The sequence below is a fragment of the Protopterus annectens genome, chromosome 4.part0 (genome assembly GCF_019279795.1).
Source record: "Protopterus annectens isolate FY-2018-M chromosome 4.part0, PAN1.0, whole genome shotgun sequence".
In the NCBI taxonomy this organism is placed as follows: domain Eukaryota; kingdom Metazoa; phylum Chordata; order Ceratodontiformes; family Protopteridae; genus Protopterus; species Protopterus annectens.
The window spans coordinates 1708785753-1708811808 of NC_056733.1; the positions used below are offsets into that span (position 1 = coordinate 1708785753).

A 26056-nucleotide genomic window follows, 5' to 3' on the forward strand; every position below is an offset into this window, starting at 1 on the left:
TGTACAGTCATTAACATTTGTAAAAATGTTCATTTTAACTGGTTTAATATGTTAATCTGTCACAGGCCAACCCAATGTACACACCTGTGCATTCATAGAATCCTCAGCACATGCCCCTCTCTTGTATTACCAACACTATGCTTCTTTAAATTTATACAAAAACAGTACATAGCAAATCAAAATAAAGAAAATACTGTGCTAAATACAGCAAGATGAAACTTGCTATTTTGTGCATCTAGTCACCGACACCACAGTAAACATAATCCATGAATGTAACTATGTTTCAGCTCTTCCTTGTGCAACCCCCACAACAGATCACCTTTTTGTCTTCCAGGTTCAGATGGCTATCGTCAAGTAACAGTTTGGAAATACAAGAAGGCAGGATGCAGCAGTGTTTTGCATGGAGATCAACCTATGGAATGCCTGTCATACAGTAAGTATTATTTCAGACTACCATTTCTTAAAAAATGGATCAAAAGTAACTGAACTTTGCCAGTTCCATGGTGCAGAGGAATAGTGTCCTGACTGTGACCTAGGAGTCCTAGTATTTTTTTTTTTTTTGGTAGCAGAGGATCAACTTGTGGGTGAGAAGAAGGAGAGGCTGCCCCACATTCTCCTTGGGGAAGAGTGTAAGTTTTTGCCATAGCTGAATTCCCTATATCAGAACCTGAACATTGGTATTGTGGTTAGCATGGTCACTTAGTTTCAGCACCAGCGGATGGAGTATATTGTCACATGGGTTTTTGCACAAATGCATCTCTGTGATCCACTTGAGATGTCATTGCATGTTCTGCCCCTAGATTCAACTATAAGTTAGGGGAAAATAATATTAAAATCCAAACTGCAGAAGACAAAGGCAAGCCTCAACCTGAATCCTGCCTCAGATGCTTATAGGAATGCCGATTTTTTTTCAAAAGTTAACTAACTTTCGTGCACTACAATCTCTTGTTGCAGACATAAAATGGATAGGACTGATAGCCTGCCCGACTGTACTGCAACATGTTAAAGGCAGTTATCTGCCATATTGTATGTACAGCTATATACAACCACTTTACTACAGACAGCAGTTCATTGTCACTGATCTTTCTGAAAAGTATATAAAATTTAATATATCTATATCTCTCTCTCACTCTCTCTCTCATAGGTTCATAGGTAGGTACTAGGCTATCTGCCCGAAGGTATTTATAAGCCTAGCCAGAATGTGTTGGCTTTCACCACCCCCTTAGATTAGTTCCTTGTGCCTCTGTCCAGCAGGGCCACTGGATTGATCCCCGAGATAAACTTTCTGTTTCCCATCCACTCATCAAGATTTCTTTTGAAGAGTGTTAGCGAGGTGCTCTGCCTAATGTAGATTGGGATCTTGTTCCAAAGCATAGGAAGTCTCTGGGACAGGAATCTATCCCTCCAGCATGTCCTATTTATTGTTGTGGTGAGGTTGAGATCCCTAGAGTGTGTGGCTCATGGGGATAGGGTTTTCTTTAGGTGGAGCATGTCCATTAATTCTGGGTTGGACATGGCCTTGTATGTGAGGCAGAGATCACCTCTGAGTAGGCGGTATGCAACTGAGTACAGCTGTAATTTCTTCAGTCGAGCTGCATAGGGCATCTGTTTGAGGCCAGTGATCCTCTTCGGGAGGTACTTCTGAGGTCTTTCCAGCTGTTGCAGGTGTCTTGTAAGGTACATCCCAAATGGGGCATTGTACTCTATGATGGGTCTGATGAGTGATGAGTAGAGGGGCACACTGACCTCTTTTGATCTGGATGCGAACCCTTTTCTGATTAGGTGGGCCACGTAGAAGGATTTTCTAACCACTTTGGCAATGTGATGATCAAAGGTGAGATTACTGTCTCCTTGGGTCCCCAGATCCCTTATCACGTCTTCCATATTTAGGGGACTACCACCTATGTAGTAGTTTGTGGGTATTTTGTTTTTTCCAAAGGGGATGACTATGCACTTTTTGGCATTTAGCTTGAGGCCATGATTTTGACACCAGGTATCCATCTCCGTGAGACCCTTTTGGAGGATGTCTGTGTCAGCCGGAGAGTCAATTATAGCCCCTAGTTTGCAGTTGTCTGCAAACTTGGTCAGCCATAGTCCTCCTGTGCTTGCCTGTACCTCTGAGAAGTATATGCCGAACAGGAGTGGTCCTAGGACTGAGCCCTGGGGAACTCCACTTGTAACCGATTTAGAGTCGGACCTAGCTCCCACAACTCTGACCATGTGGGCTCTGTCCATGAGCCAGATGGCAACCCATCTTGTGATGTAGGGATTTATGTTCAGGCTGGTGAGCTTGTCTATAATACCAGAATGGGGAATGGTGTCGAAGGCCTTTGCGAGATCTAGGTAGGCCGTGTGTACCACTTTTGCCTCATCTATAGCCTTGGTAAGTCCACCAGGTTTAGGAGGCATGATCTGCCCTTAACAAAGCCAAACTGGGTAGGGTCCAGTGTTTGGAGGTTCCCAATGTCTCTGTTAATGAGTTCCATGATGATGCGCTCCATAGCCTTGCAGACCAAGCTAGTCAGGCTTATAGACCATTTGACCGAAATTTCATTTGACCGACACTTCATTTGACCGATACTTCATTTGACTCTCTCTCTCTCTCTATATATATATATATATATATATATATATATATATATATATATATATATTTATATGTATATATATATATATATATATATATATATATATATATATATATATATATATATATATATGGATCTACTTCATTTGCCCTAACTTCCGATTGACCGACACCTATTTGCCCGAGACCATTTGACTGAAATTTCATTTGACCGACACTTCATTTGACTGATACTTCATTTGACCAACAAGTATTATTGGCAAGAAAATGGAATATGCCCCCTTCCCCACTGTAGTGTGACCTGGAGTTAGAATATATAGTTAGGGGTGGTGTGGGGGGCACAGCCCCCCACAATGGGGGGTGGGGGGCAAAGCCCCCCCACATATTTTTGTTTTACTAAGCAATATTATAGCAAAACTAAACAATATAATATAAAATTAAGTTGGGGGCTTCGTCCACCACACCCCCCATTGTGGGAGGCTGTGCCTCCCACACCCCCCTAACTATATATCCTAACTCCAGGGTCGCACTACAGTGGGGAAGGGGGCATATCCCATTTTCTTGCCAATAATACTTGTCGGTCAAATGAAGTGTCGGTCAAATGAAATTTCAGTCAAATGGTCTCGGGCAAATGGGTGTCGGTCAATCAGAAGTTAGGGCAAATGAAGTAGACCAATACATATATATATATATATATATATATATATATATATATATATAGTTTCCTATCTAATGGCCGAAGTGATGGAACACTGAATTACAGATTACCAAGACCGGTGTGCTGAACGTACACATTGCCGATTATTTAAACAGCCGAATAACGCTACGCCGAAGCACACTACAGTGGGGAAAGGGAATTTATGAGTTTCCCCACTGTAGTGCAGTGTCGGAGTTGGTATATTTAAGTAGGGGGGTGTGGGGGGTGCAGGAGGGCTTTGCCCTCGTGCAAAACATTTCTTTTTAACTACTTACATATACCAACTCCTAGACCGCACTACAGTGGAGAAACACATAAATTCCCTTTCCCCACTGTAGTGTGCTTCGGCATAGTGTTATTTGGCCATTTAAATAATCGGCAATGTGTACGTTCGGCACACTGGTCTCGGTAATCTGTAATTCGGCATTCCGTTACTTCGGCCATTAGATAGGAACCTATATATATATATATATATATATATATATATATATATATATATATATATATATATATATATATATATATATATATATATATAATATACACACACACACACACACACACACATATATATATATAGATATATATATATATATATATATATATATATATATGTAAATACACACACTAACCTAAAAAAAAAACAAAAGAAAAATCTCTCAAATCATCTGTGTAAAGGTAGAAGATAATATTTTTAGTGTTCAAGCTGCACTGAGTCAAGCTAACAGTACTTAGAGTACAGTATGCTGCCTACATAGAGAGGTCTGGTGCTTGCAGCAACACTAATGATTGAAAACGTATTAATAACAAGTTCCATACCTGTTGCCTCAAATTGTGATTTTTTTCCTAACTCCAGACATAAGAACAGTGCACCATTTCCATGTACCTCATAAGACTGGTAACTCACAATAACTCTCAGATGCCAGAAGTGGTCAAAGGGGGAAAAATAGAATCAGACCAGTGACCTTCCGTTCTTGTTGAGTTAGCATTGCGGCCACATTCCCTGGTGTAGAATGGCTTGTTATGAATATGTCACAGTGTACTGCTGTGAAAAGGCTAAGGCAGCTCATACCCACTGGAGCAAGTGCATGGGTGAATATGTACACCTGAGTTGAATTTATGTAATTACAGATCTAAATAGGGGATACAAGGAGCTAGGATAAACAAAGGTACAAAACCTCATAGTTCCAAGTGTTATCAGACCATTCCTCACCACACCAATGTGTTGTCCCATTGATGGAACAAAACTATAATTTAAGGATTGATGCTTTGGAACAGATAATAGATATCAAATGACTGGAAGCAAAAATGGCATACCACCCCAGTAAACAGTACAATGCAATCAAAACTATTTAAGCAATGAACACTAGTTATCAATACAATTTCCTTCCTACACTGCATTGATTTTATCACCTAGTACTCTGGCATAACAAAACTGTCATTCAGTGCCAATCTATTAAACATCAGGAAATGGCTAGATTCTCTACAGGATATTGTCCTTCTTAAGTAATGTAATCAGTCAAAGAGAATTTTAATAAAAAAAAGAAAGATGCAAGGAGAGCAAATCCCCCAGCATACACTGTGTCATTACTCTCTAATATTCTGCCACAAGAAAACATAAAATTCACCTAGACTCTCTTATCCTTTGCCATTCATTCACCCAGACTCTGTCACCCTTTGCCATTCTTCAAACATCAGTGCAACTGAAGGATTACAAAATAAATGTAGTTCTGAAACTACTACTCATCCAGTGACAGCAGTAGAGAAGGAGGACGTTAATCCAATGACAACAGTAAAGTAGGAGACTATTAACCATTTTGTATGCAGCTTTCAAAACTCACATATTACATTAATTCTGCATAGTTTCCAAAGGTACCTGCTTCCTGAAGCTTAAGTTACCACAGAAATTAAATATATGTTAATGGTGAATGATAGTTTGCATTGTATCTGAACCAAAGTGGTTGTGGTTAAAAATGAGCTGTTAATAAAATAAGAAAGTATGAAGTAGTCCACAAGCATAAATTAATGCTGGGTTTCCTAAAGAAGTGCAGGTACCTGTAGAGTGCTAGAACCAAGGAATCTCTTCACTCATTATGGCAGAAAGCTAATTATAGAGGTAGGTGGAAAAGCATATCATCGGCATGCTCAACAGTAGGTTACACAGCCTAGATTGAACAGTGCTATGCTGCCTAAACAGCAATAATGTTGCAGTATCATATGAGTTGTGAAAGTAACACATGCTTGACCGATGTTTATTATGTAATGTATGTGGAAATTTACAGTACTTGTAGTACTAATGGTAGATAAATGAAGCAGTGCTGTGGACAGTAATTGCCACCTGCAGGAAGCATCCTGTAATGTAGCACAGAACAGAAATTTAGGCAATCTACAGATGTGAATGCAAAATTCATCTACCGTGTTAGTCCAATAAATAAGGGGGAAGGGGGAGTATACATGAAAATAGGAAAGGGAGACATACATAGAGAGATAATAAAAAGAAATAAAAGGTAAGGAGGAAATTGGTGTATCTTTTGCAGGGGTCAGAGACCCTTTTCCTAAATGAATAAAGAAGAGTATGGGCAGGTGTGCTTGGATAAGCCGGAAAAGGAAAGAGGGCAACCTGGAGACAAACAAGGGTGAAGTATCTTCCAAAGGCAGAATGATCAAAAGATGAAGACAGAAATACAGAAGATAGAAAATGGTGGTGAAGAATGTAGGACAATGAAAAAGGTAAGGAAAATGACACAGTAGGAAGGGGTAACACCAGGAAGGTATAGACAATCAGGGCAACCAAGGCAACAACACAGACAAGTACTAGGGCCCTGAGTGGTTGTTGTCCTTAGACTGGTTACTGTCCCAATGCTCCAGTGTATGGGTCCTGTCACTTGAACAAATTTGCTCCAGAAGGCACTCCAGGTAACCATGGTGGACATTCAGGCACTGGTTTACCCCAGTGCTCATCAAGCACTTCAACTGCTGCCATGTCTCCTTTATTGCCATGGCAGCAGTTGGTGCTATAGAGTGCTAGAGCCAAGAAACCTCATTGCTCATTGTGGCAGAGAACTAATTATAGAGGTAGATGGGAAAACATACCATTGCCATGCTCAGCAGTGAGCTACACAACCTAGACTGAACAGCTCTATACTGTCTAAACAATGATAATGTTGTAGTACCATATGAGCTGTAACAGTAACAGACAGCAGATACGCCATCCCTGTTTGCCCAGCAAGCACTTCAACTGCTGCCATGGCAAAAAATGAAGATACTGCCTGACAACTGCTGCAATGGCAACGTATTCTTCAAATATTTATAATTTAGTATAGTGTAGTATTTATTTATTAATTTATTGACAGTAATTCACAACATACATAGATTAGCATGGGGCCTCTATGCTCTTGGGGCCCCAGGGATACTGCCCAGTGTGCCTATGTGTTAAGCCAGTAAAGCACCTCTTGAAAGTACTGTAGTTTCTATACCTGATGAAGCACTTTGATTAGCATGTAAGCTTGTACTGCTGTAGCGTTTTATACTTTATATTAAGGTCTTCTTGCCTTTAGTTCCTTGAGCTGATTTTATTCTCTAGGCTTCCTACATTTGTATTGAGCTCTGAATTTATCTGTTTTTGCTTTGCTAAGTAAATAATTCCTCATAAATGTATCTTACAGTTGCCATAGTGCTAAAGTGTGTTTGCTGTGTGACCAGAGATATTAAAAAAGTAACTTGCATATTGACACTACGCATAGGCAAAATATTAACAAGTATTACTTTTACAAGGATAGGGCTAAGCATCCATGCAATGTGCATGTACCATATGCAAGTTACAGTGTGATACATGCTGAATGCATTTTCTGTGCAAGGTTGTTCATATACTCAGTGCCAGAATGAAACATGGGATATAACATAACCCAAGTGCAAGGTATAAGATCATTTGTGATGCACCATATCCTTGATTCATTCATTCATTTATTTATATAATTGTTTATTTTGGTTGGGTAAATGAACTGGTACAAGGTCCATTTTCAGTCACAGCCTGAGCCTGTACACAAAAGCAATTAACACATGTACAACAAATACATATTTAGTATACAAACAAGAGAAGGGGGATGGCATAATACTTAGAAAATGAATTGTGATACAACATGTGTGGCAAATTATATTGAAGGTATATATTATGATTATTTTTGTCAAAGTCAATGCAAAATAAGGCCAAAACCGCAGAGAGGTTAACATGAATTTGAAGAAATGTGATCACATAAATAATAAATTATTTACAATACATGTTATTAGAATGAAGTGCTCATTAATCTATCAAAGTAGTACTAAGCCTTGTTATCTCTTGCCTAGTATCGATCCTGTATTCCTATCAGAACTTCTATGTGTAACTACTTAAATGGGTGTATGGCCAGATATCATATGGTCCTCTTGATTGGTTGCCTAGTATTGTTACTTTGTTATAGAGTATTGCTCAATGGCTTGTTTGTAAATTATCAATATGAAAAGAATATAAGGGATAGTTTCACAGTAAGAGGGCATAGGGCAAATCTCTATAAGTAGTGAAACTTCTGTTTTTTCTAAATATCTGAGAAGTGTTCTATTTAGCAGGTCTTAGAGAGTTTTGAACTTTTTGATATCTTGAGCTGTTTGGTTCTAGATGGCGCAGTTTTTTGAGATTGTCTCAGTGGTGATAAGGTTGAATAAGGTTGAACTGTGGTCTGTCGAGGGAAATGCCACTTGTGAAACAAAGAAATTAGCTTAATGCCCTAGTGTTTAGCTTATTAGCTAGAGGGGGGATCAGACATTTAGTAGTTTAAAAGAAAAAATGTTTAGCAAGTAGGCAACTCTTAATATAACTGGAAGCCATTCGATGTCATGTGTAAGAAAGTAGAGACAGATTTGTTTAAGAAATAACATGCAGAAATGTATTTGCTGTAGTATTTACTAGAACTATGCTGTGCTAGGAGCTAAGAGTGATTATAAATAAGGCATATTCCAGTTATGGTATTAGGATATCAATAGTGATTGCTTGTTTAGTTCATTTCTAACAAGGGAGATCAACATCTGTTCAAGTGTAAATGCTGCAGAAATACACTGCCTGAGGCAGTCTCCTAGAGGCTTTGGCTCATTTAAAATGTTTGCTTATTTGGGAGATCACAGTAATTTGAGCCATGTTTCTCCCATAAAGCATTTTTGTCTTTTCCCCAAGGCCTTTGCAATGATGGAGTTAGTATAATGCTAAGTAACAGGGGGTGTCAGCCTGAAGTTTCCCCACTTGAGGGGTGTAGGAAGGGGACTTAGCTCTTGCAAAAAAATGTATTTTACGTTTTTTCCCCTAATGTGCAGTGTGTGCACATTCAAGGAATATGCCTAGGGTGGCATCTGTGGAGGAAGTATGACTATGGGTACTGATACTGTATCGTTGTAAGTGGTGGACACATAAGAACATTTTATTTATATATTTTGTTAGCCCCCCCCCCCCCCTCCAATTTGCTAGTGGCTTCTCCTGTCTACCTTCCCAACCTAATCCACTATCTCCAGGTAAACCCATACTTCCACCAGACAGTCATAGAGATATCTCTTTGCTAAGCAAGCCTCACAACTTTTCATGGAGTTCACCTTATCATGGAAGTGTGGAACCTATAGGAAACCATGAACCAGCTGCTGAGACTCATCACTCTGCAGCATTTACCAGCCATGATCCCTACTGGAAGGAGTGACATGCAATGACATCAGTATATCTGTCTCTCCCCTTATAGATCTCTTGGGTTGTGAGGATCCTAGTCTCCACCAGAAGTTGCATAGGCAACTGTTCTACTCAAACTCTTCCTTGGGATAAGAGAGTTCATCCTGTCCTCTTCAACCATCCCTAGGCATTGGCCTGAGCCCATTCCCAGTCTGTCTTACCAGCAGTACAGACAGGTGTCTTGTCTCAATCTATTTTTAAAGAAAGAGTATAACTAACAAAGTACTATTTTTTCAATGCTATGGCACAAAGTTAGATACCAGTCAATGTATACACCCAAGCATTTGCATGTACACATGTGATGAAGAGGTTTGTTTGTTTAATCTTACATGAATGAAATCTGAGGAGATAAACATTTGTGAGGTGCCAAACAAGCAGGACAGTCATTTTTGAACAGCTGGTAATGAGTTCAATATTAGTTCACCAATTCCATGCTCACTTCAGGTCATTTTGTAGACATTTTTCTAAGTACTTGATGGGTCTGTGAGAATTTGTTATAACTATATAATCTGCATAAAGAATGCAGTTAGTATTTAATGATTGCCTGTGGAGTTCATTCAAAAATAAGAGAATAGGAGAGGTCTGGGAACAGAGCCTTGTGTAATTACATTATAAAACATATTTGGCAAGTTTCTGTTTGCCTTAACTTTAAATTAACTGTTAGTTAGTTGACTGTTAAAACAATTCTAAACTGGAGTAGAGAGGCTGCAGGTGGTAAGTTGTGAAGAAGAACTTTATGGTAAACTGTTCTAAATGTGACTTTTATATCAGAAAAATCCATAATCAGCTATCTGACATATCTCCACATTTGAGAATACCTGATCAGTTAGTGAGTATATAGCCATGAGTATACTAAATTTGGGATTGAAGCCACACTGTTTGTAAATTAAAATGTCATGTTTATTTATGGATCCTGTGATTTAATTGTAGATAACTTTATCAGGTATTTCAGATCTGGGGCATACTGTATGTTAGCAGTTAGATGACAACTGGTGTTGAATAAAAGAGTACCTTGCATAGAGACTTTATAATGGCATGTGTACAACTATGCAGTGACTTTCCGATAGTAAGATAGAGGGTTGAAATGGATGCTAGGGGTTTACTCAGATAGCAACGGAATAACTTTAGAAATTTAGAAATTAAGATATATATATATATATATATATATATATATATATATATATATGTATATGTATATATATATATATATATATATATATATATATATATATATATATATAAGGGTTGAATTATAAACTGATTTGTTCAAAGTAAGTCTCAAATGAATTATGACCAGTTTCATTAAGCTAAAAAGAGGGAGTTGACAGATATTTGTGTAATGAGGTATTGGGTAGTAGAGGTGGGTGCTTTTGTTTAGTGCAACTGAGTTTTAACAAAGATGTTTTTAAGGACAACTTCATGAGATTGTTTTCCATTTTAGTTACTGAATTCTAAAACAAAAGGTATTGCATGTTAGAAACAAGAAAGAGACCAGTTGGCATAATGGTTAAAGTCTTCTCCTCCCATGAACAAGGTACAAGGTTCAATTCTGACCTCTTGCCAATGCCTGTTTGGAGTTTGCATGTTCTCCATGTATGTCTGTAGGGTTCCTCTCAAGTAACTTCTCATGCTGAGTGTTTCCATCTCAAACTCAACAATGAAAAGAGCTGTGGGCAACAGCACAGACTCCACATAGTGCCCTATAAAGAGAAGACCTGTACAGACCAACTGCTTTGGGCATCTACTGCACTGATCCTATTGGCCAGTGTGTGCCATAAAGCCTGGCAGCCCTGGCTCAATAAGCTACTGGCTGGCTGATGTCTAGTTGCCCAGCAATAGCTCTGAAAACTGGATGTAAAACCAATCAACCTGCTAAATATAAACTAAGAATTGTTGCTCGCAATGTAGATTCACTGACAAGCTGGAGCATGGAAGTGGATGACATGATGATAGAGTAATCTGGACATCCTGTGTATCAAATAGACAAGATGGAAGGGCAGTGCAGCAAAGCGACTTGGCTTGGGATCCAGAGTCTACTACTCAGGGGAAGGGCAGGCTAGAAATGGTGTGTGAATTGTAGTGAGGGAGAGGCTTCAGAAGGCAGTGAGTGATATCATCAGACTTAGTGACAGACTCATAGCAATCAAACTCCAGCATAATGGCCTCCACCTGTTACCGCTGGGATCCTGGCCAAGGCTCTCGCCTCCCCCATTGTGCCTTTTTTAGGCAATGTCCCAAAGACAAATCTTACAACATAAAATATCTGTCAAGAAGCAAATTGTAGGTCATACTGCTTAACGCTAAGAGCCTTAACCTGAAAATGTACTCACTGGAAGCTCTCCTTGCACTGGAAGATGCCGATGTCTGTGCTGTTAAGGAAACTTGGTTCAGGGCTGTGGAGAGCATGCCTATCTTACCAGGCTATACCTCATTCCACACATTCTGACCCCAAAATGAGGTTGGAAAGACTAAGGTGGTGGAGTCTCTATCTTCATTAAGGACAGGCTCACCTCCAGACTGGTTTGCCAGCATGACACACTGGAACTTCTCCAGGAGCAACTGACAGTTGGCAAGACACCCATCCAAGTTTTAGCCAGCTATAGACCTCCCTCTGTGACTCAGGACACCCACTCCTCTTACCTGGATCTACTTGACTCCAACAAGGTACCCCCTAACACCCTGATCCTTGGTGACTCCAACCACCCCACCATAGACTCGGTGAACTATTCCTGCACTAATGCACTCACTCACCGATTCCATGACTTCATCAGTTCTAATGTACTAGACCAGCTCATCTCATCCCCTTCAAGAGGAGATAACATTCTGAACTTGGTTCTCACCAACATGGGTAACCACTGCACCACTCCCACAGTATGTTCTTTCCTGGTGAGATCAGATCATTGGCCTTTCTCATTCAAAGTTTCTATCTCCCCCCCCCCCCCCCCCAGTCGTAATCAAGCTAAAAAACTTCTCAAATGTTGACTAAAACCTCATAAGGGAGAGTATATGTAACTTCACACCACCACCACCCCCCTAGATGATGCAGACAACTATGCTAAATAGTATGCCAATGCAATATACAAGCACCTGTACAACTGCATGCACTCAGCCATACCCAACAGAACTAAGACCTGGACCTCAAGGAAACACAAACCTGTTTGATGGACATCCTCTATCAACAGGCTTTACAACAAAAAGAAGAAACTGTTGTCCAAGGGTAAAAAGGAATACATTCCAAATTTGAAAAACTCCCTTCTTAGCCTCAACAAGCAAATTAAATCACTATTGAAAATCTCCAAAGCCAATTATGAATTTAAACTAGACTCTGAAACAAAGGGAAACCACAAAGCCTTCTTCAGTTACATCAGGAACTTCCATGGCAAAGCCCAGGTTTGTTCTGAATTAGTACTTAATAGCATCACTTGCACTAGTCCTGTTAACTTAGCCAACCTACTAGCAGATAAGTTCAACAAAATCTTCCCCCTGTCCCCCCAAAGGCTCTTTTGACATCCCGGATACTTGTACTGCACCTCACATCTCCATAGATCAAGTGTTATAGGACCTATCCAAGGCAAAGAACAAAGAACCTGGTAGTATCCCAGGCTGTATTCTGCACCATCTCCAGCAGGAACTGGCTTTGCCATTGAGCACCCTATTCCACCACAGCCTAAGTACAGGCTTCATTCCAGCAAAGTGGAGAACTGCCATTGTCATCCCCTTGCACAAAGGTGATGCCACTACTGAGACTGGAAACTATTGCCCCATTAGCTTGACAAGTATGATCTGTAAAGCCATGGAGCCTATTATTATGGATCTCATAAATAAGAACATAGGCAGTCTCCAAGCACTTGAACCACCCACCTCATATTTGTCAAGGGCAGATCTTGCCTGTTGAACCTGGTTGACTTCTTTGAAACTGTCACCAAGGCCCTGGATGAGGGAAATTCAGTACATACAGCTTACCTTGACTTGGCCAAGGCCTTTGCACAATCCTCCACTCGGGCATCATTGAAAAGCTAACACAGCTTGGCATAAATCCCTATGTCATCAGGTGGGTGGCCAACTGGCTCACTAACAGGACCCTCAAGGCCAAAATAGGCGCCTCCACCTCCAATAGCAGACCTGTCACTAGTGGAGTTCCCCAGGGATCTGTCCTGGGACCCCTACTGTTTGGCATCTACTTCTCAGAGGTCCAGGCAAAGAAAAAAGGCCTGTTGCTGACCAAGTTTGTGGACAACTGTAAGTTGGGTGCTGTCATTCACTCCCCAAATTATGTTAACATACTGAAAGAGGGTCTCACAGCAACTAATAACTGGTGCCAAAGTCATGGCCTCAAGCTAAATGCAAAAAAAATGTATCATCATATCATTTGGCAAAAAAATGGCCCCTACTGATTACCACATCAACAGCAACCCCCTAAGCACACAACCTGTGGTGAGAGACCTGGGTACTCAGATTGATAGCAACTTCACATTTGACCATCATGTAGCAACAGTGGTCAGAAAAGCCTTTTACTTGGTTCATCTCATAAGTAAAGGGATTACATCCAGAAAAAAGGAGGTTATTACCTCTTTATACTCCTCTGTTATTAGACCAATAATTGAGCATAATGCCCTGTTTGGTATGTACCTCTCCAAACATCTGCACCAACTGGAAAGGCCACAGAAATACTTCAGAAAGAGAATCTTTGGCCTCCAACACCTGTTCTATGTGAACAGGCTCAAATCACTATCACTCTGCTTGGTATCATACAGATTGGTCAGAGATGATCTGTGTTTCACTTACAAGGCAATCTTGGACCCTGCCCTACTAGAGAAGTTCCATATCCAGAAGTCTAACTCCTCGTGCATTACACACTCAAAAGGTCTGTATCTAATATGCAACATCAGCAAAATCTGCTGGAGAGACAGGTTTGTCTCCCAGAGGATGCCCCGTCTCTGGAATAGACTTCCCATACACATTAAACAGAGTACTTTACTGACCCTCTTCAAGCGCAACCTTGATGAGTGGATGGGAAACCACAAATTTGTCCCAGGGGTTCCACCTGTGTTCTCACTGACAGGTGTGACAGGTGCTGACTGAGGTTTGTTTTATGGGGATAAACTCTTGGCTAGGCTTGTAAGAGCCGCAGGGCCACTAGCTTAGTAACCTCCTATAATCCTATGATAGGGCAGTATTCATAATATCAGCATATGGCCCACAGCAGGTTGTGATAGTGAGGAAAAGATTACATTCAGACAGCAGTTGCAGGACAACAAGAATTGGTGTTGATAATGGGTGACTAGAGTGCACATATCGGGATAGACAGAACATGATATGAGGACTGCCTGGGTCCACATGGGTGAGGCAACAAAAATAAAGAGGTAGAGGCTATTCTATTTTTTATTTATTTACATTTGTTTACCTGGAAAATCCAACTGGGCCAGAAACACATTTTCAGTGGAGGCCAGGGGAGAAATGCTCCACAGAAATATAAGCAAAATACAATAATTAAATAGTACAATAATATACATATAGTAAGATGCAGAATACACATCATCTAGTTAGTCTATACAAAAAAGTATTTAATATAGTATTCTAGTAGATACAGGTTCATAAAGAAAAACACAAACATTTCAGTAAAGATCACTGTGAGAACAATAAAATTAGTACAAATGAGATTTCCTTTTTATATATACTGCACATATATATATATATATATATATATATATATATATATATATATATACACACACACACACATACACATACATATATATGTAGTGATAACACTGAGGAGAGGGAGAAAATGAGGTAAGGAGTGGACAGTGTATTGAGTGAGTTATAGATATCCTCTCAGTCAGGTTTGGCACAGAGGCAATGACAGTTTTTGAAAGATGTTCAAATAGTAGTTGTTTGAAATTGATAGATTCAGGTGTGTTTTGGAGGGTGTGTGGTAGAGAGTTCATAATTTGGCTATTTGATTTATGAATAGGACTTTACCGTGAGTGTTGTTAGCTTTGCTTACTGTGAGAAATTTTCTGTCTGGAGATCTTAAACTTTGTGGGCATGAGTAGGGAGCAACAAGTTCCTTGAGGGATGGGCAACTGTTAAGCTGGAAGATGATATTGTGTGTGAATTTAAGTTGGTAGAAATGGAGAAGGTTACATAGCTTGAGCCAATTTAATTTACGTAGAACAATGCAATGGTGGGTTTGGTAGGGAAGGTTGGCTGCAAAGCAGACTAGTTTTTTATAGCAAGTTTCCAGTTCGGTTAAGTCTGATCTTTTTAAATTGGTAAACAGGGGAAAGCATATAGGAGCACAGGGAGGAGGAAGGTTCTGGATATGGCTAGTCTAGTAATGTTAGCAAGGAATGGCTTGCTTCTGTGCAGTGAGCCAAGTTTTACATGGATTTCTTAATTGTGATGGCTAAGTGTTGGTCAAATCTGAGTTTGTTGATTGTCATGCCAAGGAGTTTTGTACGCTTAACTGGTTGTGTGACTGTGTTGTTTGCCGAGAGAATGGTAAAAGCAGGGGTTTTCAGTGATTGTTTGCTACTTGTAATTGCATTAACTGTGTCTTTTTGGGGTTGAGGATTAGTTGAAATTTACTTATATATGTTTCTATAGCATTAAAAGCTTGTTGGGCTACTATTTGGAGGTCTGGTAAGGTATCTGCTGTGCGTATTAAAGGTGAATCATCCACATACTGAACTACTTTAGCATGTGTTGTGGATGAGGGTAGATCATTAGAGAAGATGGTGAAAAGATGGGGCTCTAGTATGGATCCTTGGGGGGCTCCAACTGAGACAGGCAGAAGTGGTGAGTTCGGATTTCCATCATACTGCTTGCTGTCTGTCAAAAAGATAGCTAAGGAACCAGGAGAGAGAAATCTTTGATCAATTTAGTGAGGCAAGAGTACTAAGGAGTTTCTGATGGGAGACAGTGTCAAATGATTTTGACATGTCTAGGAAGATTGATGCTTCTTGCTGGTTTGAATTTCTCAGTTGGTTGGCGGTGTTACAGAAATTAATTAGGGCTGTGGTGGTGCAGTGTTTTGGTCTGAAGCCATGTTGGGAGGGAGAGTTGAGGTTGTGCGATAGCAGGTGTTGTAGTAATTGAGCATGAATACATTTTTCCAGAATTTTGACACAAGGGGAAAGGATGGTTATGGGTCTGTAATTGTTTAATTCTGCTGATGTTCCTCCTTTATGTAGAGGGGTGATATAGGAAATTTTCCATAATTTTGGGACATACTGTTCTGTTATAGACCTATTTACCAGAATAGAGATAGGCAGAGCTATGCCATTGGCTGAAAGTTTGAGGTACTCATTGGGGAGTTGGTCAGCTGCTAAGAAAGAAGGTTTCAGTTTTTTCAGCATTGTTCTTATGTTGTTAGTTGGGACAGGTTTGAGGTCAAAAGAGTTGCTGGTAGTTTCCAAATTAGGTGGAAGAGATGTTGAGGTGGAATTGTTCCCTGTAACTAAGGAGAGGATGATGTTTATAAATCAGGTGTTGATTTGTGAGGCAATACTCACACTTTGGTTATTGCTTGTTGGTTCTGGGGTTGTGGCTTTATCCAGGTGGTGAGCGAGTTAATTGCCTTCCAGAACATTTTGGGATTGTTTTCATATTTGTTTTGCATAGATATATAATATGCTTTTTTGTCTAGGTTGATTTGTTTTTGCTTGATTGTGGAGCTGCTGGTGTGCTAACAGAGTTTTATTGTCTTTTGTTTTCTGGTACTGAAAATAGGTTTTGTCACTTAGTTTTTGAAGTCTAATGGTTTATTTTTATATTCAAGGCAATCTCTTACTTTTAACACAATCTACACAAGTTGGTACTAAGCTATTTAGAGTAGCTAGAAATGTGTCATTGAAGTATGCTACAGCCTGGTCGAGTTGGAGGTGATTAAGTGGTGTCCAGTTACATTTATTGAACCTGTCTAGGAATGCTTTGTTGGAGAAGGTTTGGTATTTTGTACAACTTTGTAAACTATGGTCCTGGGTGTGTTGAGCTGATGATGGATTAGGTAGATAAGTCTATGGACTTCTGTCTGGCAAATGGCTTGATACTAGCCAACACATGGTTCAGAAAGAGTGGCCAGCATGCAACTCGGGTAGACTTCCTCCTAGTAAGGAAAGGGCATTAGGCTAGAATCAACTGCATCCCCAGTGAAACAGTCGGCCCACAGCATAAATTACTGGTTGCACCAATCAAGGATTTAAGGTCAACAGATATCAGTTTGAAGACCTGAAAGTTGACTGGAGAGAAAGTACAACAGTTCAAGGAATTACTCAGGGCTCTAGCACACCAAGAAGAGGAGGAAATAGGCGGAGTTGAAGAAGAATGGTAGCACCTCAAATCAGCATGTGTGAGGACTTCAGAACTGATATGTGGCCAAGCCAGGTATGGAAATAAGATAAATAAGAAAAGCTGGTGGTAGAATGCAGAAGTCCAGGAAGTCATCACAAGAAAGAAGGAATGCAGGAAAAATTGGTAGATAGAAAAGACAAACCAGGCTAGTAAGGAATGTTGGTTGGCTAGCAAAGAAGCTAAGAAAGGAGTTGCAATAGAAAAAAACAGGGGATCCAATGCACTCTACCAGCTTCGTGGCGCAAAGAAACTATATCAGGTTGCAAAGCAAAGGCAGAAAGATAAAGAAGATAGTCAGACACCTTTCATAAAGGATGCCAACAACAACCTGCTCACCAGTCCACAGGACATCAAAGGCAGATGGAAAGAGAATTTCCAGCAGCTTCTGAATGAAGGAACTCCACAGAACCTGTACTGCTGCAGAAACAGCCTACAATGAGAGAAGAAGAGGAGCCCACCCTAGAAGAAGCAAGAGCAGCACTAAGGAAATGAAGTCAGGGAAAGCAGCAGGCTCAGATGAGGTCACAGCAGATATGATAAAGATGCTGGGTGAGATAGTGGAGAAATAGGTCCTGAGGGTACTCATAGCAGTGTGGAGAGAAAGGCATATCCCAGATGACTGGAGAATAAGCATACTCATGCCAGTGTACAAGAACAAAGGGGACATCTACAACCGTGGGCAGTAGAGGCATCAAACTCCTGTCACTTTGCATTAAAGTTCTGGATAGGGCGACTGATAATCGGATACTCAGAGCAGTAGAATACAAGATGGGAGATGAGTAGTTGTATTCAGATCAAGATGCAGCACAACTGACTCGATGTTTGCAGTGAGACAGATAGCTGAGAAGAAGCTAGAGATAAGGAAAGAGTCCAACTGGGCATTCCTAGACTTCAAGAAAGCATATGACAAGCTCCCAAAAAAGCGGATTTAGGCAGTACTGTGGTGGATCAAAGTCCCCAAAACATTGGTAGAATTAGTGAAGGCTATATACAAGGACCCAATGACTTCGCTATGAACAGTGTTTGGACTCACAGAGGAGTTCTGGATGGGAGTCGGTGTGCACCAGGTTTAAGCTCTGAGCCCACTGCTGCTCATACTGGTGGTGGACTACATTAGCAAGCAGGTTGGGGGAACAGATCAACAAATTGCTGTATCCAGACAAATGGCATTACAAACAGACTAGAATTTCAGCAAAGGATAGAGAAATGGAATGCAAAACTGAAGGTGCATGGGATGAAACTAAGCAAAGATAAGACAGTGGTAATGAAAGCAAATAGGGGAAATCAGAAGAAGAAGCTGAGAATTGAGATAGAAGTGAAGATAGTGGAAGAGAAGTCTGAATGAAGAGGTCAAAGCTAGACTCAGAGGGACTGCAGTGTAGTCTATGACAGAAGAATGCCAAAGAAGCTAAAAAGTAAGGTGTACACGGCAGTGGTGTGACCAATACTACGGTATGGTACAGAAACCTGGGCAGTAAAGGCAGAGCAGATGAGGATACTAGATGGAAATGAAGTGCCTGAGAACGGTGGTAGAATACACACTGTGGGACAGACAAGGAAATGAGGACATAAGAGCAGAAGCAAAAGTAGCTCCAGTTGCATAAAAGATCAAAAAGAACAGATTACAGTGGTTCTGACACATTTGCAGAAAAGCAGAAGACAATGTGGTAAAGAAGATTTGTGACAGACAGGAAGAACGCAAGAGGAAATTAGGCTGTCCAACATAGAGGTAGATGGATTGTGTGAAAGAAAATCTGCAACAGTCCGGCATGAGTGTCGAAAGAAGGCAGGAGCGTGGCATTGACTCGAGAGAGATGGCAACAGGTAACATGATACCCTGACCCCAGATAGAAAATGGGAAAAAGGGGGATGATGATGATGATGATGATGATAATGATGATGATGATGAAATACAAAAGAAATACAGGACTGTTGATCAAATGATATTTTTCAGACATAGACTGTTATTTAGGCAATAAATGCAGTTAAATGAAATATATATATATATATATATATATATATATATATATATATATATATATGCCTCAATGGCATAAATAAGCATACAAATCACACAGCTGATCTTTATATAAAGGTGACATAAAAGTGGTAAAATCAGGGGTAATGTAATAAACAGTTTTGGACAAGTTAATTCACATAACCCTCCTGTTCCAAGTGAATTAAATCACAAAATTAACTGATGATAAGTTAACTATTTTGGTGATAAAAGGGCAAGTGACAGGCAAAGTGGAATTAAAAAAAGACTCTTTATCTAGCTATACACAGATGAAAATGCCTGACATTAAAACAAAACTGTTTTAAATCAACCAAATTTTGCTTTAACAATAGGTTTTATTAACTAAGCATGTTTGCACAAACCTGCACACATTTTATTTAAGCATAACATATTTTACTTAAAAAGAATGTCTTCCTTTTGAAATGTCGTTACTCATAACATTGAGTCCTAACACACTGAAAAGAAAGAGATATGAATGAACACCCAGGAGGATCTCTCTTCTCTTAAAAACTTCTTTTTTTGAGGGGGCCCCCCTGCACACCTCGAATACACACACGCACATGCACACGCACACACACGCATGCACATGCGTGCACACACACACACACACACACACACACACACACACACACACACACATACACTGCCATACTTTGGAGAAAAAGCAATATTCTGAGAAATAGTAATCTCAGACTTGGTATATGTAAGTCCATTTTTTTTTTGCCATTCAATCTCCATATTAAGAGATTCATTCATTCACATATTCAGATACTGACCTTTTAAACAGTTACCAAAAATAGCTATACTAGGAGTTATATGTAAAGTAGTAAGATGTACCTACATCATCTAAGCTTATGCAAGAGTAATGTGGCTATGAGTACTGTGCCGCTAATACAAAGGATATGGCTAAATAATGCAGAATACATTTGGAGAGGGACCCAGTGGTTGAGATGGGCTAACACTTCATCATCACATGAAAGCTTTACATTGAAATAGTTAAATGTTGACAAAGTAGTCTGCTGACTCTCAAAATGTAGCCAGAGAAGAGTGGCAGAGCAGCAGTGTAGTACAAAGTGGGCTGGACATAACTAAAACCCAGGACACAAGGCAGTAATGGAAGGGTACAGAGACATAATACAGCTAACCACACAGCCTATAACAGTGCAGATACAGGGACATAATGCAGCTAACTACACAGCCTACAATAGTGCAGATACAAGGACACAATACAGCTAAGCACACAGACTGCAACAGTACAAATACAGAGACACAATACAGCTAACCACACAGCCTACAAAAGTGCAGATACAGGGACGTCATACAGCTAACCTCACAGCCTACAACAGTGCAAATACAGAGACATAATACAGCTAACCACACAGCCTACAACAGTGCAGATACAGGGACACAATACAGCTAACCACACAGCCTGCAACAGTGCAAATACAGAGACACATTACAGCTAACCACACAGCCTACAAAAGTGCAGATACAGGGACGTCATACAGCTAACCACACAGCCTACAACAGTGCAGATACAGGGACATAATACAGCTTGCCACACAGCCTACAACAGTGCAGATACAGAGACACAATACACCTCACCACACAGCCTACAACAGTGTAGATACAGAGATACAATACTGCTAACCACACAGCCTACAACAGTGTAGATACAGGAATGTAATACAGTTAACCATACAGCCTACAACAGTGCAGACACAGAAACATAATACAGCTAACCAAACAGCCTATAACCATACAGATACAGAGACATAATACAGCTAACCAAACTGTGCAACTATGGAATGTAGGCAGGCAGATGCAGATCACCATAAATACAAAGTGAAATAGTAAGAAATCAGAGATCCCCTTGTGTGAGAATATTCACATGCAGTGTGGCACTCACAACAGAAAGGATATGGTATATCATTAACAGTTTGTCAAATGCTGCTGCTGATGGAAATAAAGTAGCAATGCTATTACAATAGCAACAAACCACAGTAAGGAAAACAGTATGTATAATTCTGAAAGGAAAGTGTAAGCATCATAGCTGCAGTGTGTCAAAAAGAAGACGGATGCAAGGTTCTTCATTTAAAGAGGATACAAGACAGAATGGAGTAGAAAGGCAGGCATTACACTATTTCAAACAGCTGCAAACCAGTACCTTAGGGAATGATACAGGACTGTATTCAAAGGCAAAAGCCTCCCCAAAAGTGTAGATTACCACTTCAAATCAGTATGTTATAGGTGACAGCCAGGGCAGTCATGTAAAAGATTCATATATGGGTTTATATCATATGGTTGAAATACCCTATGATCACATTTTAAATCATCATATCATGGAACATCAAACTGGCTTGTCCATTGAAAGCCAGTCATTTTTTGTATCAGCCCCTGCATTCATTAAACTCCATGCTGGAATAGTGCTATTCCTCCACAGAGCAGATCGTGCATGTGTAGAACAGCAGCACACCTTGCATATTCATGAAGGTGAGCTGCTGTTTAACCTACATGGACATGAAATGTGTACAAGTGCAGGGGGCATGTCTGAGCAGTGCATGGACACTATACACACCCCCTGTGCTCAAAGTGCCGTACGGCACTTTTTAAGCTGTACTGGCATAATATTAGAGCTTTGCTCTAATATTATGCCAGTATTTCAGTGTCAGCGAACACTGAAATATAAAATTGATCATTTCAGTGTCCATGGACACTGAAATTAAAACAACAAGAGCAAAGCAATACAAGGGGTGTGTCACAACTTCTGTGACACACCTCCTGTATTGCTAAAGTGCCGTACGGCATTTCTGCATCCTGCAAAAGCAGCAAATGTGTGAAAATGCACACATAACAGGGGATAAATCCCCCAAAAGTTAAAAAGCACAAGCACAGCCCCACAAACATACAAAGTTGATTTAGAACATGTTATGCATCAGCATGAAACACGCATAGAAGCCTGAAAGCCCAATCAGTGCCAGTATTTCACAAATACAGTCCCAAGTAGTTGTCAGAACACCACAATACAGACCCATATAACCTAAAAATATGATAATATATACTTATTTTTAATACCTTAAGGAATGTTTAAGTGTAGCTAAGTGGGTGTGTACATTATGGCCATTCCCCTTAGCATAGCTTAAACATCCCATAGGAGCTAAATGAAAATGGACAAGTGAAATTTGCAAACCAAAATGTTGTCGTGGTTAGAGTAGCAGCTGTACATGCAGGCATTCACAGTTTGAGTCCAAAGACAGGCAACTTATTTATCCATGTGAAAGCAGTGTTAAAATTATTTTAGGAAACTTAAATTATGTAGCAACTATTTTTTGTCAACCAGGGTGATATAGCAGTTCTAAAAGTGAGATTTCAGTGTAGAAAAGATGTGAAACCCTCATATAAACACACATGCCCCATACAGTATAGTCACACAAGAATACAATGTAATGAAAGCACATAGGGGGATGTCATGGAAGGTAAATCACCTCCTACATCCAGGTAAATCTACTACCCCCACCCCTGAAAAACTCATGGATAAAGATCCTACTGAAATAGCTAACACTTTTAATTCTTTTTTTACTGAGACCATCCAGTCCCTCGCCAGTAAGCTTGCCACTTCTCCCTCGGTGGCAACCTCAACCAAAGATCCAACCCAAACTGCCTTCAACCTACAACCTACCTCCACCTCCTATATTCGTACCCTCTTGAAAAAACTTAAACCAACCACCATAGCGGCTGACTTGCTCCCAGCCAAATACTTACAAATAGCATCTGACGCCATAGCCTTCCCTGTCTCAATCTTGATCAACCGAACCATTTCAGAAGCTTCTATTCCCTCTATTTGGAAAATCTCTTATATCATCCCCCTCCATAAAGGAGGGTCCTCCACCGACACTTCTAACTATAGACCCATAGCCATACTGTCTCCTCTAGCCAAAATTATGGAACGCTGTGTCCACAAACAACTCATTACCCACCTCACACAAAATAACCTCCTATCCAACACCCAACATGGCTTCCGCCCCCATCACAGCACAACCACTGCTCTCCTCTCCTTTGTTGACTCAGTCAACCACAACCGCAATAACAAATTAATCTCCTCTGCGCTCTTTCTAGACCTATTGAAAGCCTTTGATATGGTCAACCACCAACAATTGCTCCACACACTGGAAACCTTTCATCTTAGCAAACCAACCATAAGTTGGTTTAATGCCTACCTCTCTTGCAGAAAACAGGCGGTTCAGTGGCAAAATAAGCTATCAGACCTACTCCCCACCAATATTGGTGTTCCCCAAGGATCTATCCTCGGTCCCCTTCTTTTTTCCATATTTATAAATGGTCTACACTTTATCATTCCCAAAGCCACCTGCATTCAATATGCAGATGACTCCACCCTTATCTGCTCTGACGTCTCTCTTGCCAAACTCCAAGCCACAACCCAAAACTGCTTTTCCACAGTCGAAAAATGGTTCTCGGAACTTAAACTCCTACTCAACCCAACCAAAACCAAATTACTTCTATTTTTCCCCACTCCAGCTACCGCCCAAGGAATAGAACCCCCCAACACCAACAATCCAACCTTCCACGTGTCATCCAACAATGGTACCATAATCTACCCCGTCTCCCACACCAAACTGCTAGGGGTGACCATAGACCACAAACTTAAATTTGATATGCATGTAAATCTAACCATTAAGTCGGTCAACAAAAAACTCGGGTCCATGTATAGAATAAAGACCTTCTTAACCCCGCACACCAAACTAACAATTGCCCGAACCCACCTCCTCTCCACACTCCTTTATGCCTCCCGATATTCTCCTTCCTCCATAAGAGAGAGCTTAATAAACTTTCAACTACCTACAATCACATAGCCAGATTCATAACTGGAATGCCCTATCGCACCCATCACTGCCTAAACCTAAGGACACTAGATTGGCTAGAACTGCCTAATATTCTCAAACTCAACCAACTCACTGAGGCTTTTAAAATTATCAACCATCCAGATAAAACCCCCTCATTGAACAAACTACTTACCCCTTATTCCAAACTTACGTCCCTCAGGTCTTCCAAAAGTCTACAAGTACTGACCATTAAATCTAACAACTCCGGTGGTGAAGCACTATATGCTAATTCCATTGGCAAATCCTGGAATGCCCTCCCAAACAACCTAAGACTTATGTCCTCTCTGCACCAATTTAAAATACACCTCAGAGCACTCCTGAAGACCCAATGGTTATGCCCTTGCTCTAATCCAGACTAATAGTTAACGTCCCTGCCTCACCTAGGCCTCTCTAAGCCTCCACCCAACCCTAAAACCTAAGGGTCCACAATATAGCCCTGTTAGTCCTTCTGTTCAAGTCTGTATCTCTTTTAAATTATATATATAACTACTTGCTTGCTTTATTTTGCCTTTAATCATCAGTGTATTTACTTGTTTCAACTTTGTCCTTGTATTTGTTTATGTAACCATGATCTTGGAGCTTTTCTCCCTGGGCCTCCACTGAAAATGGACATGTATCCAGTTGGACTAGCCCGGTCAACAAATGTAAAATAAAATAAATAAATAAATAAATGTAAAATTATAATGTGCATGTAAATATTATTTTATATTATACAATGACTGGCCATTAACATACAAAAATGAGTATGCTAATTGGCCAGCCCAACCAGAGTTACTGTTGTAAATCCGAGAGTATACTAACAAAAAAGGTCCGGACTTTTCCCGTTTGTATATCTCCTGTTCTTTGTTTATTTTTATTTTTCTGCAGAGATAGCAACGGAGAAATGAAGATCATTGTTGCTTTTTTTAACATATCTTGCTATGTTTTATGAGTTGAAGAACTGGTATAACATAGCAAGATATCATAAAAAAATGCAACAGAGATCTTACTTTCAACAGAAAAAGGAAGATCTCTGTTGCTTTTTTAATACATCTCACTGTGTTATACGAGTTCTTCAACCCATATAACATACTGAGATGTTAAAAAAAGCAATGCAGATCTTCCTATCTCAGTTGCTACCTCTGCACAGCACTGATGTAATCCGTAAGCATGGAAACACATCCCTTATGTATGCGCAGTACATCAGAAATGTCCCAGGATACAGGAAATCCACAGAAGGGCAGCATGGAGGCATTATACAATGACATTATTTAAGAAAGGCAAGTATTCTTTTTCTTAAATACTGTCATTGTATAATAGCAATAAATGAAAAACTTGAATCAGGACACACTTAAAACTTATAATACAGTGTCTGAAGTTTTAAGTGTGTCCTGATTCACGTTTTTCAGTTTTCAAGTGTTTTTGGTTCGTGGATTGGTGGCTTGTGTTGAATATAATAGCAATAACCCATGCCTGGGTGTGGGCAATACTGGATTTACCCTCGGTTGGCTTTGATTGATCACTTGGGCTTCACCCTCGTGACTAAACCACACCAACCATTGGTAAATCCAGCATTATCCACACCCAGTTGTGGGTTATTGCTTAAATATAACATAAATATAATATGCTTAAACGTGCCTTAATCAGTCTGCATCCATCAGACCTTGTTCTGCCCATCAACAAAATAGTCTGCCCTGCCAAGTCTCGAACCCGGGATGCTGTCTTCTACAATCACAGCAAAATGCCACTATACATATCCTGCATTCAGGTCATTTAACAT

General features: G+C 40.1%; 1 protein-coding gene across 1 annotated transcript in view; it reads left to right on the plus strand.

Annotated features, from left to right (window-relative positions):
* Positions 1-26056, plus strand: part of LOC122799991 (vegetative incompatibility protein HET-E-1-like) — a 964337-nt gene that overhangs the window by 658545 nt on the left and 279736 nt on the right. Inside the window, exon 8 of the mRNA XM_044069444.1 lies at positions 335-433. Coding sequence (XP_043925379.1) covers positions 335-433 — 99 coding nt within the window. The remainder of the gene's footprint in view (positions 1-334; positions 434-26056) is intronic.